The sequence below is a fragment of the Colletotrichum gloeosporioides genome, assembly GCF_011800055.1.
Source record: "Colletotrichum gloeosporioides strain Lc1 chromosome Unknown consensus_78, whole genome shotgun sequence".
Taxonomy (NCBI): Eukaryota; Fungi; Ascomycota; class Sordariomycetes; order Glomerellales; family Glomerellaceae; genus Colletotrichum; species Colletotrichum gloeosporioides.
The window spans coordinates 23621-39541 of NW_025544723.1; the positions used below are offsets into that span (position 1 = coordinate 23621).

The following is a 15921-nucleotide window of genomic DNA, read 5'->3' on the forward strand; positions in this document are numbered from 1 at the left end:
TACCAGCGAATAAAACACGTTGCTCATATACCCACCTACCTAGACACAAACTCACCACCATCCACCAGTACAGCCATCTCACCCAAGGGAATGGTGGCAAGCAACCACCTATTCTGAATTCCCAACCTGCTTCAAGATGGCGAAAGATGGCAAGCCCGCTGCATCAACCCTCCTTTTCATCGTTGGGGCGCTCACTACCCTTGCGGTGAGCCTGGTCATGATATCCTCCTGGAAAGCTACCCTGGCCACCGTCTTCTTGAGTGTCGCCTCACTCCTTATCTTCGTCACGGTAAATACTTATAATTGCTCTGTTCCAGAAACAACATCAGCTAATTAGCTCCAGACCCGCCATCTGCAAATTCAACGAGGCCGTCTCGGGCGCCCTGTGGGACTCTCCAATGCCGTCAATCAAGCCAGCTCAGGGGTTCTAAGGGGAGCGTACTTCCTGGTCGTCCTTGGCTCAGGCGGCCACACGAAAGAGATGCTCGCCATGATGGAGATTGGCTTCCCCCACGTTCCCAGCATGCACCGACGGTATCTCATCTCTAGTGGTGACACCATGTCCCTAAAGCACTTGGACGCATTCGAGCGGGATCTCAAAGCTACGCATGGCGAGCAGCAGGCTGGCACCTACGACTTCCACATCGTTGCCCGAGCCCGCAAGGTTCACCAGAGCCTCCTCACGACTCCTTTTACCACCATCCTGTCTGTTATCCAGATCTTCCCGTTGCTTCTGTCGTCCCCCTTTACCGGCGCACGGAAGCGACAGCAGTTCCCCGACATCATTCTCACCAATGGACCCGCGACGGGGTTCATTGTCGGGTTGGTTGTGTATTTGCTCAAGATCTTTTGCGTCATCCCCGAAGATACCGCGCAGGTCCTGTTCATCGAGTCGTGGGCCAGGATCCGCACTCTCAGCCTGACAGGCAAGCTGTTCCATCGTACTGGCATCGCAGACATGCTGCTCGTACAGCACGAGAAGGTTGCTAAGGCATACGGTGTCACCAATGCAGGTTGTATGGTCGTGGGAAAGAGGCAAACGTAACCATGCTGGCTGGCAAGCAGTCACAAGTATTCAAAGACGGTAGAAGATCAAGAAGAATATAGACTTGACTTTCTGACTCAGACGACGACTATCGTTGATATCAGCGTCAGTCCGATTCAGCGGCCCCGCTGTGACTGAGACGCCCAGTGACAGGCCCGAGAACGCAAATCCAAAAGTAGAGACATCATGGTCACCAGTCGTTATGAGGCATGCCATATTATACAGGTTTTTTGTGGTACAAGTGCTTACAGGAGCCGCCGCGCTCTGCTTACGCCTCCGCAACCTCCGCCTTGGCATCTGCTTCCACAGCATCATCAGACTTCTCCTCCTCGCCAAAGGTAGAGTAGCTAGCTGTACGAGATGCCTCGAGCAGAAGCGCACGCTGGCTGGCCCATCCCTTCCATGTCTCGAACTCCTTGTCCTCCAAGTCCTGGCCGATCTGCAGCTTGTTCTTGCCAAAGTACGCACCCACGTGCCTGGCTTCCTCGCGGGCGACACGCCTCTCAATTTCTTCCTCCTGACGCAAAGCATAGAACTCCTTTCTCGCGGTATCGTATGCCTTGTCCTTGGACATGCCGTGGCTGTGCATGAAGTATAGCTGGCGCTGGACGACACTGGGTGTGCGTTAGCTATGAAATGATAAATCATCACCTGATCAGCGTACCATTCACCAGTCAATGGCAGACCGGGCTGGCGCAGGCCCTTGCTCCAATCGCATCTCTGGTAGTCCTTTCCGTCCGTCTCCAGAACAATTCTCGGGCGTGCCAGCTCCCACGGGTGATCTCTGTAGAAGGTCGTTCGCAGCGCATCCTCCTCGTGCACTATCCTCGGCGGCTTGTAGATGTTGCGCGGCTTGCGCTGCTTGGAGCTGGCGGGGGCGTCGTAGTTGGTGATCGGCCTCGTGAGCGACTCGGCGGGCGGAATCTCGCGCATGGCCTGGAACCATGGCGGCTCTTGGACGCGGTAGTTGGGGAGGACTCTGGATTTGATCTCCAGGCCCATGGCCTGGTAGACCCTTGCGGGCCGGATTTGTCGACCCATAGTAGCCTGCGAAAGGTGTTAGTCGAAAGCGTTACCACGTCATTTGTCAATTGAGACGTACTAATTAGATCAGGGAGTTTGCTGTCGAGACCCCGGGCCAGACTCGATGCTGCAAAGCTCCAGTCGCGATTTGAGGTCCAAAGTGCAGCTCAGAATTTTGGAGCGGTCGGCCAATCCTAACGCCGTGGCCGGCCGGCACGGCCCCACCCACTGCGAAATAATTCCCAATCCAATCATCCTGGAGCTTTTGGTCAACCAGCTCAAGCTTCTTAACCTTGCCGTTGGCTTTTTTCCCTCTCGCCTCTCCGCTCCTCCTGTCTCCCCAACTGACCGCCGTCTCGCGCTCTTGGATGGGACGGTGACTCTCTGGGCCGCAATGCACGACAGCCCATGAAAGCTCTCAGCCGGATTGACGGGTCCTTATGCGGCGCGATCCTCTCGACTCGACCCTCTGCCATTCGAGCAGCTGCAGTTTCTTTACGCCCCGAGCTCCGAGACGAAACAAGACCTCCGAGGGCGCCGGCTGCTCCCCGTTGCCGCCGTGATCTCCACAGACATGCTCGCACACACGGAGCGCACTGCCCGCAGACGGCCTCGTGGCTGCTGTCCACCTTCTTGCCGGCGCCCTCCAGACGGCCGCGATCCGCCCCTCCCCACGAAGCCCTGCCCTGCCGCCAACGGGTACAACGATACAGCAATGCCGCTGCCGCCGCCTCGGACCCCGAGTCCCAATCGAACACGAAGGTGGTTCTGACCAAGACGCAACAGAGAAAACTTTTGCATTTCGTCGGCAATGTCGATGTACGCAACGCGGGGACGGTGGAGGAACACCTGGAACTCGCACGGGACCCATACTTGAACCGATTCGCCCAGCCAGAGCCCTCCAAAATCGAAATCAGCGACAGGGAGGCGGACAACCGATATCCATCATTACAGCAAGCAGTCCGTGACGACAAAAGCCTAGGTGAGCTGCTGCAGAGGCTTAACGAGGCTGTGAACGTAAGGCTGTGGCATCCTAGTAGGATAAGCCTGGACGCCATATACGACTTGTACTTGACGCTGCCGGAGCCGCGGATGATTCAGATGCCAGCACACTTGCGACATCGTTTGCTGAAAGCGTTCGGCACACCAGTGAGGAGGAACTCAAAGTCGATGCTGCGCTACTTTTCCCTCATCGGGGAGGTCAAAGATAGTGGAATCCCGTTGCGACGCAGCGAGTGGAACTTTGCTCTGTCGCTAGCCAGCCGATATGTTGGTCTCACAACCACGACAGAGACCGAGCATACCCTGCAAATATGGAAAGAAATGGAGAGGGATGCCGGGGTGCAAGGCAACGACGTCACATTCAACATTCTCTTCGACTCTGCTTCCAAATCTGGCAATTTTGAGCTGGCTGAGATGATATACAAGGAGATGCGGTCCAGAAATATCGAGTTTACCCGGTACCACCACGTCAGCTTGATACACTTTTTCGGCCTTCAAGGGGACGGGGACGGCGTACGGGCCGCGTACAAAGAGATGGTTGAGGACGGCGAGCTCGTGGACTCGACTGTTCTCAACTGCGTGATAGCGAGTTTCCTGCGATGCGGCGAGGAGGCCGCAGCCCACAGGGTCTACAAGCACATGAAGCAGGCACACTCCAAGGCGGCCCACTTCCCCGACCGGCACTGGCACACGAAGGGCATGATCCTTCAGGTTCTCAAGATGTTCACAACGGTTTCAAAGAAAGTCCCGGAGATGCGGCCGCAGTTGCAGGAGCTCTCGGATATGAGACCGGATCTTCAGACTTACAAAGTCCTCATCAGTCACTACGGGACCAAGGGAGGCAACCTCGAGAGGATTGCACAGTACCTGGATGAGATGAAGACGTACCAAATCCCCGTACATGGAAGCATCTTCATCATGCTGTTCAAGGCGTTTGTGACTCACGGTGGTGTTTTCGAGAGCGAATGGAGTCCGAGGCGTTTGAATGCCGTGTTTCAATCGCTTTTGACGGCTCTCGATAACACACCCTGGCAGAACCAGGCGAACGACGCACATGAGAGTATCTATCTCGACACATGGCTCGTTATCTGGGCTCTCCGCGCCTACAGAAAGTGCAACAAAAGTCACCAAGCAGTGCTGGATGCGTACGATCAACTGAAGTCGAGATGGCTACTGGGCGAGGATCAGGCCCAGTTCCTGGACTCGTACGTCAGCCTTCTGCTCGCTGGAAAGGATCACACAGTGTTCCCAAAATTCGTCCCAAAGCCCAAGTCGATTAGACATCGGCGCGTGTAAACATTACAACTATAGACCATGATACCAATAAATGTAAAAATATGATTTCACACCTACCTCAATTTAGCAGATGGTCGTTGCGTTGTACAGGGTGCAGTTGCCAGCTCGCAGGATCGTAGAAAGGATCATCGGAGCGTAGGGTTGCAGTCACATGTAGAAGCATCTCAGTCAAAACGTGGTGAAAAGGATTCGCTGAGGGCGAAATGCTCTATTTCTGCTCATGTACAAAGCCGCCCCCGGGTCCAACTCAATCCATGGTGTAAACTCGCGATCGACTCAAGAAAAAAGCGATTGTGCCCATTTAAACCTTGGGCTTGTAAGTTTGCCAGGCTGTCCCCTCATTAGCAAGCACTTTCGATATCGATTCGGCAGAAGCCGGAGGGGCTGTAAAAAGGACGCACCAGCGATGCCGAAGGGGGCGAAGAAGCCGACGGCGGAGTAAGTCCAGAAACCGGCGCCGAACCACTTGGACTTGGGGTTGAAGGGGATGTTGGAGTAGGGACCCTCGGGGTAGTGGTAGGGCGAGCTCATCTGGGCGCGGGTGGTGGTGAAGCCGCGGCGAGCGACGACGGTGCGAGTCTGGGGGACCGCGCGGGCAGCGGCACGGGCAAGCATCTACGGGCGGCAGGTCAGCATCAATTGAACGGTCCGAAGCTCGGGAGAGGCCGTATGTACTTTGGCGGTTTGTTCTGAGGCGATCGCGACGCGCAATTGGGGAAGGCAGAGGTTTCGTTACGGTGTTGAAGTCATTCAGAAGGGTGGTCTGAGGTGTGATCCGGCTAAGCTCCAAAGATCCTGAGGCCGGGATGTCCTTAGGTAATCACACGTGACTCTTCCGCAGTGTGACGTCCAGTCCGGCGGTCGGGATTTGCAACTGGTAGGAGCGCGACCGCCTGCCGCCCTGAGCCATTGCCGATTTTTTCTTTCCCTTTCTGCCTGTTGGCCCACCCTCCAGGTGCACTGACCTCTAACTTTTTTCCCTGGCACCTGTGGTTGCGATCGCAGCAGGCAAGATCGAGAGAGCTCTTTCTCGTCTCTCACCACCAACGTCGTTGTTGTTGACGTCGTCGTCCACCTTCGTCGTCGTCCCCAGTCGTCGTCGTCTGCCATCGCCGTCATCTATTTTTAAGACAATTGTTCTACTAGCATACCCATCACAACTATTGTCAATACGGTCGTCCCTCCAGCCAAGCCGCCCGCCATGGACGAGCTTTTCGACGTTTTCGACGCTCCTGCTGCGGCGGCCGACTCGCCCAGTGAGGCCGAGCCCGAGGTGTCTGCTGCGTCTCAGCCGCCCAAGTCGCGCAAAAAGGATAAGAAGAGCAAGAAGCGCAAGGCCGACGGCGAGATCAAGAATGGCGTCGCCCCTACGCAGGCGGAGGACGCTGACATGCCCGATGCCGACGAGACCTCTAGGGACGGAGAGGACGCCGATGATGCGGCTGCCACATCCGACGACCAGCACGAGAGTCACAAGCGCCGCAAGAAAGAAGATGAGGCCCAGCCCGTCTTGACCGACACCTTCCAGACTGCGGAGTCCCGAGAGGTCGCCGGCGCAGCTACCTTTACCAAGGCCGAGGACGAGTCCCTCGTCCTCTCCCACAACATTCAGCATCAGGTCGCCTTGCCCCCTGACCTGGACTACGAATACGTCCCTCTCTCAGAGCACAAGCCCCCGGCCGAGCCCGCGCGGAAATACAACTTTAAGCTCGATCCTTTCCAGGCGCTGTCCGTCGCCTCAATCGAGAGAGAGGAGAGTGTGCTGGTCTCTGCCCACACGTCTGCCGGAAAGACGGTTGTCGCGGAATACGCAATTGCTCAATGTCTGAAGCGCAACCAGCGCGTCATCTACACGAGTCCGATCAAGGCCCTTTCCAACCAAAAGTACCGAGACTTCGAAGCCCTGTTTGGCGACGTCGGCCTGATGACTGGTGATGTCACAATCAACCCCACCGCCAGTTGCCTCGTCATGACTACCGAGATTTTGCGCTCCATGTTGTACCGCGGTTCCGAGATCATGCGCGAGGTTGCCTGGGTCGTTTTCGACGAGATCCACTACATGAGAGATAAGACGAGAGGTGTGGTCTGGGAGGAGACGATCATTCTTCTTCCCGATAAGGTTCGCTACGTATTCCTGTCCGCCACCATTCCGAACGCTTTCCAGTTCGCCGAGTGGATTGCCAAGATTCACCACCAAGCGTGTCACGTCGTCTACACCGATTTCCGACCCACTCCTCTTCAGAACTACTTCTTCCCCTCTGGCGGCAATGGTATCTTCTTGGTGGTGGATGAGAAGGGTGTCTTCAGAGAGGGCAACTTCCAGAAGACCATGGCCTTGGTTGAGCAGGGCAAGGGTCAAGACCCTTCCAACGCGAACGCCAACTGGAAGGGAAAGGGTGCCAAGAAGAACACTCAAAAGGGTGGCCAGGCAGCCGACATGAAGTCCGACATCTCCAAGATCGTCAGAATGATCATGCAGAAGAGTTTCCACCCTGTCATCATCTTCAACTTCAGCAAGAAGGAGGTCGAGAACCTGGCCCTGAACATCTCCCACTTCCAGTTCAACAACGACTCCGAGCAGGCCATGGTCAAGACTGTCTTCAATAACGCTATTCAGAGCTTATCCGAAGCTGATCGTGAGCTCCCTCAGATTCAGAACTTGCTTCCTCTGCTGCAGAAGGGCATCGGTGTGCATCACTCGGGTCTTCTCCCCATCTTGAAGGAGACCATTGAGATTCTCTTCCAGGAGTCCCTTATCAAGGTGCTCGTGGCGACCGAGACATTCTCTATTGGTCTCAACATGCCTGCCAAGACTGTTGTGTTCACTCAAGTTACCAAGTGGGACGGCGTTAAGCGAAGACCTTTGACCCCGTCAGAGTACATCCAGATGTCTGGTCGCGCTGGTCGTAGAGGTCTTGATTCCCGTGGTATCGTCATCATGATGATCGACGACAAGATGGAGCCAGACACCGCACGCGCTATCGTTGTTGGTGAGCAGGACCGTCTCAACTCTGCTTTCTACCTCGGCTACAACATGATCCTCAACCTCCTCAGAATCGAGGCTATCTCTCCCGAATTCATGCTCGAGCGCTGCTTCCACCAGTTCCAGACCGGTGCCAGTGTTCCCGCTCTCGAGCGCGACCTGATGGCGCTACAGCAGGAGAGGGACGCCATGTCCATTGCCGATGAGGCAACCGTCAAGGACTATTATAACTTGCGGAATCAACTCGAGCAATACACCAGCGACATGCGCGCCGTGATTCAGCACCCGGACTACTGCATAGACTTCATGCAGCCTGGGCGCCTGGTCAGAATTCACGACCCAAAGAAGACCAACACTACTCTAGGCGGAACCGATTACGGCTGGGGTGTTGTCTGTGACTTGACAAAGCGTAAGGCGAACAAGCCTGGAGAACCCGAGCATCCCCCTCAAGAGTCCTACTTCATCGACGTCATGATGTTCGTCGACCAGAAGAGTAAGCCGGCTCCTCAGGTGAATGAGCGCCCTTCGTCTGGCGACATGGCCCCCGGAATGATTCCTTGCGCCAAGCCCGACGAGCCTGGCGAAGGTGCACGCTTCGAGATCATCCCCTGCCTCTTGACCTGCATCAAGAATATCAGTCAAATCAGAATTTTCATGCCGAAGGAGCCGAAGAGCCAGGCGGGTATTGAGGCGGCCAGCAATGCTCTCAGAGAGGTCTGCAGAAGATTTCCTGACGGAGTGCCTAGCCTCGACCCGATCGAGAACATGGGCATCACCGACGACTCCTTCAGATCTCTTATGAGGAAAATTGAGATGTTGGAGGCTCGTCTGATCACCAACCCTCTCCACGGATCTCCCCTTCTCCCCGAGCTCTACCTGCAGTACCGTGCCAAGGAGAAGCTGGGCGAGCAGATCAAGGCCAAGAAGAAGGAGATTGCGAGACTTCACAGCATTGCTCAGATGGACGAGCTCAAGGGGCGCAAGCGTGTTCTGCGCCGTCTTGGTTTCCTCAACGAGAACGAGGTCGTTGAGCTCAAGGCCCGTGTGGCCTGCGAAATTTCATCCACTGAGGGTCACGAACTTGTCCTGGCCGAACTTCTATTCGACCGTTTCTTCAATGAACTCTCCCCGGAGATGATCGCATCCGTTCTCAGCTGCTTCGTCCTTGACGAGAAGCTTGAGACCGCATCTCTGCGCGAGGAACTGGCCAAGCCCTACCGCGAGGTACAGGCCAAGGCCAAGCAGGTCGCCAAGGTTAGCAGAGAGAGCAAGCTTGAGCTCAACGAGGATGAATACCTGGCTGGTTTCAAGTGGCAGTTGATGGAGACTGTGTACTCATGGGCCCAGGGCAAGCCGTTCGCAGATATTTGGTATGTAATCCCACCCGAGCAATGTGATTGACGCACTAACACCATCGCCAGCAAAATGACCAACGCGTATGAAGGATCCCTGATCCGTCTCTTCCGCCGCCTGGAAGAGCTCATGCGACAAATGGGCCAGGGTGCCAAAGTCATGGGTAGCGAGGAGCTCTGTCAAAAGTTCGAGGACAGTCTGGCCAAGGTCCGCCGCGACATTGTTGCCGCCCAGAGCTTGTACCTCTAAAAGGTTTGTTTCGGGTTCTCGTCTCCCTTCAGCAGCTTAGTCTACCCCTAGCATTGTCGTTTGTTTATGTAGCCTCGGGGGTTCCAAAAAGGCGTTGGCGGTTTAGGAGGTTTATACCATGTAGAATCTTTGTGTGCGCGGATACGGAGTTGTAAGAGGCTTGCAAAACAGTCCTTACTCCATGGCCACCAATGAAGCAGTAATGGCCCTTTTTTTGCTCCATCTATGTGATCATCGTCGTCCTCACTGTCGCTATCGATACTTTTGTCGCCTGTCGTCGTCTATCGTCGTCTGTCGTCGCCGTCCGTCGTCGTCCGTCGTCGTCGAGGGTCGTCGCTGTCGCCCCTATTTTTATCATCCCTTCTACGGCTGTCCTTCCTCAGAGCCTCCCAGGGACTACACAGAAGACGTGGTCACGCAGACAGACATATCAGGCAGTCTAATCATGCCCTGTTTTTTGACTCCATCCTGCAGTACCCTGGTATCATAAAGCCACAACCTAACGCCGTACCTAAAATGCATGTACTTCACCAATCTCATGCCCTCACCGGTCTCCCGAAAATGCTCTGATCACGCCAATAATGATGCTCAAAGTCACGCCGAACCCAATGAAATCCTGCCAGCGTCCAGAAAGCATGCTACCCTCCCGCGATAGCCATCCAAGACACCCGAGCGGCCAGAAGAACCCAACAATCATGCCCTCAATCAGCACGTCCAGGACCCCGCTCATCACGCCAAACGCATCGTCGCCGCCACCGCCGTCTCCGCCCTCGCCGCCCGCACCTGCGCCGCCCGGCAGCGCACCCTGGGCGTTGGTGTCGATCCACGCGTCCTCCATCGAGCGCATCGTGTCCGGGCTCGGCATCGTGTCGGGGGTGTACTGCGCGGCGCGGATCTCGCGGAACTGTAGGCGCAGGGCGTTCACCTCGGCGGCGGTAAAGCCCGCATTGAGCAGCCTGTCGAAGCCGCGGGGCGTCGGGCGCTGCTGGGCCTGAGATTGGCCGCTCCCGCCGGTGGACGAGCCATGGCCGTCAGCTGCGCCGGGTGCGGAGGAGGAGTTGGGCTGGGCGGAGGGCGCGAGGAGGGCTGCCTCTGCCTCGGCGGCGAGCTCGGCGTCGGTGAGGCTGTCGCCGATGCTGCAGTTGACGTAGACGCGCGGCGGGGCGGCGTCGTGGGCTTTTGCTTTGCCCTTGCCCTTTGGGTCGTCTGCGGTTCCGCCGCCTGGAAAGGAGGGTGTTGTCGGGGTGCCGGAGGTTGAGGAGGGCGGCGGCGGGAGGGGTCTGAGGACGGAGGAGAGCGCGGACGCGTCGGGGAGGATCTTGCCTTGGTGGATGAAGCGGAGGCGGCGCTGGGAGTCTGGTTGGGCGAGGCGGGAGCGGATGAGGTGTTTGAGGGCGGCGACTGTTGTTTGGGAGGGGGACGGGATGTCGAGGTCGAGGTCGGGGAGAGAGGTCGTGAAGCGGATTCGGAGGAGGAGGGGGGGCGTCCAGGGGCGTGGTGTTGTCATTGTCGCATTGTTGGTGTGGTGAGCTTGGGAAGTTTGTGGTTTGTTCTGGGTGATGTTGGGGCTGCGGGCTGGATGGAGAGCTGTTGGACCCTGGAATGGGATGACATCGCGGGAGCTTATCGATATGCAAATATCGGGCGTATGAGATAATACGGCATTTGACTTGACTTACATGGTACACCAGTTGCTGGGCCTAGGTCTGATGGGAAGTGCAAATCCGTCACATGAATCACAGGGTAACGTCTTAAATTAAATTGATTTGTTCTAAAGAGTGACAGTTTTGTAGTTCAAATAGTTCAAAATTTAGTAGCAGCATAACCCCGCGGTTCCAGTCAGTTGTGTTGAACGCTGAACTGAACTCGGAGCTCCACAATATCCGTTGCCTTCTGCGAGACGGTAGTCGGCCGGGCCCAGGCCCAAGGCCCGAACCCCGGCCTAAATCCCACCTTTACATAAGGATCAGCTACACTACTTTATAGCTAGGCGCGCCTAGCACTTATAGCTAGATTAATTAAGCTACTTTATATAGGTTATAAGTCCTCTAAATACTTAAATCTATTTACTAAATAGTGAGGTTATTCCTAAGTAACTATTAGGACTTTAACTTTATAATCTAGTAATTATTATAGAGTAATTAATAAATTACTAAGTTATTAGAAATAATACTTCTAAGTAGAGGTTATAACTATTATAATATATATCCCCTACTTATAAAATCTCCTTAGCCTTTAAACTATTAAAGTTAATAATTATTTAATAATTATTATAGTTATATAGTAATAACTACTTAATAACTATCTAATAATTACTTAAACCCCTCTTAAATTACTAAATTAATTAAATAAATTAATATATCTTTAATTAGTAATCTAATTCTATTTTCCTCTAGCTTTACTAAGAGGGGATTATCTTAATTAAGCCCTCTTAATCCTCCTCTTTCTTCTATTAACTTTATAACTAAAGTAACTATATAGAAAGTAGCTAATAAGGGATTAGATCTAAAAAGTCTAATATATAATACTATCTTTAAACTAACTAAAACTATAAACTTTTAGTTATAAGAGATTAATCTTAAAAATACTTTTAAAGTAATAAGATTTCTCTTCTATTTAATAAATAAAAGAATATTAAATAGATATAATAAAGATATAGTTTTTAAAGAAGATAAAATAGTAATAATTAAGGATCTAAGATCTTTAAGTAATTTAATACTTATAGGTTTTATACTTACTAAATAGTTACTTATAAGGAAGATCTAATATAATCTTTTAAAAGAAATAATTAATAATAGTCTTTTTATTATAACTTTAGCCTTTTATATCTTTATTAAGACTAAAGAATATACTTAGAAGTTTAATAAACTAGCTATAAATAAAATCTATAATAACTAAAATAGAATAACTAAAATTAACTATAGAAATACTAAGGATTTTATCTAAAATCTTTACTTAATTTTTAATAAACTAAATAGTTCTAGTATAAGTTTATTAACTATAGCTCTTATTTATAGACTTATCTAAAATTTTAGATATTTTAATTAAACTAAAGTAAATACTATAGAGAATAACTTTATTATAGAAATTTATATCTATAATAACCTCTTATAAAAACTTAGAGGCCTTAGTAAAAAGGAATAATATAAATAAGCCTCTTAAGGTATTAAAGCTCTATTAAATAAGAAGAAATTTATTATAAAAAAATAAACTTAGTCCTCTAAACTTATAAATAATAGAGAGATATAATAGTAAGATTTATATACTTCTTATAATTCTAAATATCTATAAAACCTTTATAGATATAAGATATACTTCTATTATTATAAAAAAACTTCCTTATACCTTATTTCTTATAATAAATACTTATTAAAGTATTATAAATACTATACTATAAAGTTTAATAAGTTTAAATACTTAAATATACTATAAATAACTATATAAATAACTATATAAATATTTATTTTAGTATTTACTTTAGAGGGTTAAATCTAAAATAGTATTTTTAGAAACTCTAATATTAAATAGGATATTAATTATTAATCTAAGGTTTTTATAAATACCTTATTAACTTAAACTTAAAAGAGGACCTTTCTACTATTCTTAATAAATAACTTTAGAGTATTTAATCTATATTTTAACTTTTAATCTCTTATTAAAAATCTATATAAAGTTAACTATATATAGAGAGTTAAGAAGTAACTAATAAAGAGATTTAAATCCTCTATCTAAAGTTCTACTAACTAGATTACTAAAATAGAGATTAATAGTTTCTTTATATATAGTATTATTAAGGAAATTAATAAAGAAGAAAATAAAAACTAAGAAGTATAATTAAGTTAATATATTATATCTATAGCCTCTATTAGGAGGATAGACTCCTTTATACTAAATACTAATATTAGTAGGTATATTCTTAATAATCTCTCTATTTTTAAGGAACTTTAAGATCTCTCTTAAAGATTAATTATAAACTATATAAGTAGAAAGGACTAAATTAACTAAGTTATTAATATAATTAAAGTAATTACTATTAAACTAAGTAGTAAAAAAACTACTTTCTAACTATATAGTACCTTCTATAAACCTTATAATATAATATAAATTATTAGTATTAATCTTTTTTAGAAAATAAATATCTATTTTAATAGTCTAAATAATACTTTAATTTATAAAGATATATCTAAAGCTATTATTAACTTTAAATAGAATATATAAATCTCTTAGTTTTAGATCTATTTCTCTAATTAGGGTAATAAATTTAGCTCTTTTAAGCTAAATTATTAAACTTTTTATACTTATCTAAGGTATCTATCTAGAGAAGTAATTATTACTACTATAAGAGATACTAATATAAACTTCTTTAGAGTACCTCTTATAAGATATAAATATTATATCTACTTTATAGTAAAATTAATATAATAATTTAGTAATAAATAATAAAAATAACTAACTTAAGCTTTTTAGAAGTTCTAAATTAACTTCTTAAAACTAATATTATAAAACTTTAGAGGTATTACTTATAATCTTTATATTATAAAAACTTTCTTAATTTATAAATAGTTCTAAATATTTAAATTAAAGAAAGATATAGCTATTTAGCTATAATACTAATTTCTAAAAAAGATTATAGTAATAAATAATATTATTTATTTCTCTAAAGTTATTATAGATAATAATATAATTCTTCTTAAAGTAATAAAACTTTTTATTTAAGAATAAAACTTCTATCTAAAAATAATAACTTTAAACTATTATTAGTAGAATAAAAGGGTAGAAGGTTTTAATAAAGCTATATAGTAAAAAGTATAAATAATATATATAAAAGCTAGCTTTTCTAAATCCTTTTAGCCTTAATTAATAAAAACTTCTACTAAAGTTAGTAATCTACTATCTAATAGTAAAAGTAATATTAATCCTTATAAGAAACTAATAAATACCTTTAATATATCTCCTATTATAAGAAAACTATATATATACTATTTCTACTACTAAAGTTACTAAACCTATATCTATATTTACCTAAATAGCTATCTATATATAAAAAAGTAGAAAATAAAACTTAAAACTAAACTTAGAAGATTTATAAGATATAATAGCTTTTATAATAATATCTTTAATATTTTTATTAAGAAGACTAATAATATTTAGTAGGTAAGGGATATAATATTTAAAGAAAATAAAAGAGAACTCCCCTTAGTTAAATTTAATAACTTATAACTAAGAGAAGAAGTTAAGCTAGAAACTTATAAATATAATAATAAACTACTAATTATAACTTATAAAACTAAGTTTTAACTTTATAATTTAAATATAAAGTTATATTATTATATTTATTCTACTAAATAAAAATAACTATAAGAAGAAGTAGATAATTTATACTTAAAAGAAGCTTAAAAATTAGAAAGTAATAATAAATAAGAATAAAAAGATAAACTTCTTTAAGAATAAGAAGAAGTTAGTAAAAAGGGGGATAATTTACTAACTTTAGATCTAAAACTATATATATTAATACTAAATACTAATATTATAAATATATAAGTATAATTAATACTAAAAGAAATTTCTCTTTTATAATAAAATAATTAATATATTCCTCTAAAGTAATATTCTCTTATTACTCCTCTAAAGTAGAGATCTCTTATTATTCTTTAGTAATAATAACTACTAGAGAATACTTTATAATAATAAAGCTCTCTTAGTATTTTACCCTAAACTCCTTATTTAATATAAAGAAAATAGAGGGGAAAACTAAAAAGTAGTAATAAGAACTCTATCCTTATAAGATTACTAAGAATAATTACTTCTTCTTCTATTTAAATAACCTAAATATTTAGAACCTAAGTATTATATAATATAAAGAAGTTTAATAGGAAATTTAATAAGATAGAGGTTATAAAGATTAACTTAATTAATAATAAAATAGATTAAGAACTAATTACTTTTATTTTCTTAATATCTAACCTATTATAAACTTTTAATTTAGAGATTTATTTATTTATAACCTTTAAGAAATAAGAGATAATAGAAAAAAGATTTCTAAAATTAGTTATCTTTAATACTATAAAGACTTAAATTAAAAGTTTATAAGAGATAGAATATTAGTAATTTAAAAAGCTTCTAAATAGCTTTAAATATCTCTTAAGTAAATAGGTATATAATAAAAAAGTTACTATAAATAGAAGACTTAATAGAGTTAGAGTAAAATAAGTTATTTATAATAACTTTTAAAATAAAGATAGTAAAATAGTTTATACTATTATTATTAATCTTATTACTTTATAAGTTTTTTTACTAATTATAGTACTTAAAGATCTAAAACTTCACTAAGTTAATATAGTTATAGCTTTTCTAAATACTTTTATAGGAGATTATAATATCTTTATTACTTAACCTTATAAGTTTAATAATAAATCTAATTAGTTCTATAAATTAAAAAGAGCTCTCTATAAACTAAAAAAATCCCCTCTTCTCTAGTATAAATAAATTATTACTATTTTTAAATAATTAAGGTTTAATCTACTCCTAAAAGAACTTTATATTCTTATTAATAAAGATAGTATTATAATATTACTTTATATTAATAATATATTTATTACTATACTTAATATTAAGTATATTAATAACTTTAAAAATAATTTATATAACTTCTTCTAAATTAAAGATTTAAGTAAGGTATAATAATTTCTTAGGTTTAAGATTATTTACTACTAAAAGATAAGATAACTTTAGATTTTATAAACTAAATATATTAATAATATACTAATAGAGAAGGGTATTACTAAATATAATTAAATTCCCTACCCTCTTAGTAATACTTAGTTACTAGAGATTATAGAATAATATAAAACGCCTATTAAAATATATAAATATTAAAATAATCTAAGTAAGTTATAATAGATTATAAATAGTATATAACTAGATATTATAATACCTATAAGTAGAGCTACTAGAGATTAATAATATACCT

The 15921-nt window shown here is 44.2% G+C and overlaps 6 protein-coding genes across 6 annotated transcripts; 3 read left to right on the forward strand and 3 right to left on the reverse strand.

The window, feature by feature from the left end:
• Nucleotides 1–136: 136 nt before the first annotated feature.
• Nucleotides 137–1045, forward strand: GCG54_00003712 (UDP-N-acetylglucosamine transferase subunit alg14; the record flags this gene model as incomplete). Its single annotated transcript, XM_045403782.1, has 2 exons — nt 137–289; nt 344–1045. The coding sequence occupies 2 exons, from the start codon at nt 137–139 to the stop codon at nt 1043–1045; spliced, it is 855 nt and encodes a 284-aa protein (XP_045259345.1).
• A 268-nt stretch (nt 1046–1313) lies between these two features.
• Nucleotides 1314–2086, reverse strand: GCG54_00003713 (37S ribosomal protein S25; the record flags this gene model as incomplete). Its single annotated transcript, XM_045403783.1, has 2 exons — nt 1314–1659; nt 1710–2086. The coding sequence occupies 2 exons, from the start codon at nt 2084–2086 to the stop codon at nt 1314–1316; spliced, it is 723 nt and encodes a 240-aa protein (XP_045259346.1).
• A 390-nt stretch (nt 2087–2476) lies between these two features.
• GCG54_00003714 (uncharacterized protein) lies at nt 2477–4366 on the forward strand (the record flags this gene model as incomplete). The annotated part of the gene is made up of 1 exon (XM_045403784.1): nt 2477–4366. The coding sequence occupies one exon, from the start codon at nt 2477–2479 to the stop codon at nt 4364–4366; it is 1890 nt and encodes a 629-aa protein (XP_045259347.1).
• A 301-nt stretch (nt 4367–4667) lies between these two features.
• GCG54_00003715 (uncharacterized protein) lies at nt 4668–4981 on the reverse strand (the record flags this gene model as incomplete). The annotated part of the gene is made up of 2 exons (XM_045403785.1): nt 4668–4696; nt 4768–4981. The coding sequence occupies 2 exons, from the start codon at nt 4979–4981 to the stop codon at nt 4668–4670; spliced, it is 243 nt and encodes an 80-aa protein (XP_045259348.1).
• A 586-nt stretch (nt 4982–5567) lies between these two features.
• GCG54_00003716 (ATP-dependent RNA helicase mtr4) lies at nt 5568–8951 on the forward strand (the record flags this gene model as incomplete). Its single annotated transcript, XM_045403786.1, has 2 exons — nt 5568–8719; nt 8771–8951. 2 exons carry the CDS (start codon nt 5568–5570, stop codon nt 8949–8951), a joined length of 3333 nt encoding a protein of 1110 aa, XP_045259349.1.
• A 544-nt stretch (nt 8952–9495) lies between these two features.
• On the reverse strand, nt 9496–10458 carry GCG54_00003717 (uncharacterized protein; the record flags this gene model as incomplete). The annotated part of the gene is made up of 1 exon (XM_045403787.1): nt 9496–10458. One exon carries the CDS (start codon nt 10456–10458, stop codon nt 9496–9498), a length of 963 nt encoding a protein of 320 aa, XP_045259350.1.
• Between the last annotated feature and the right edge of the window lie 5463 nt (nt 10459–15921).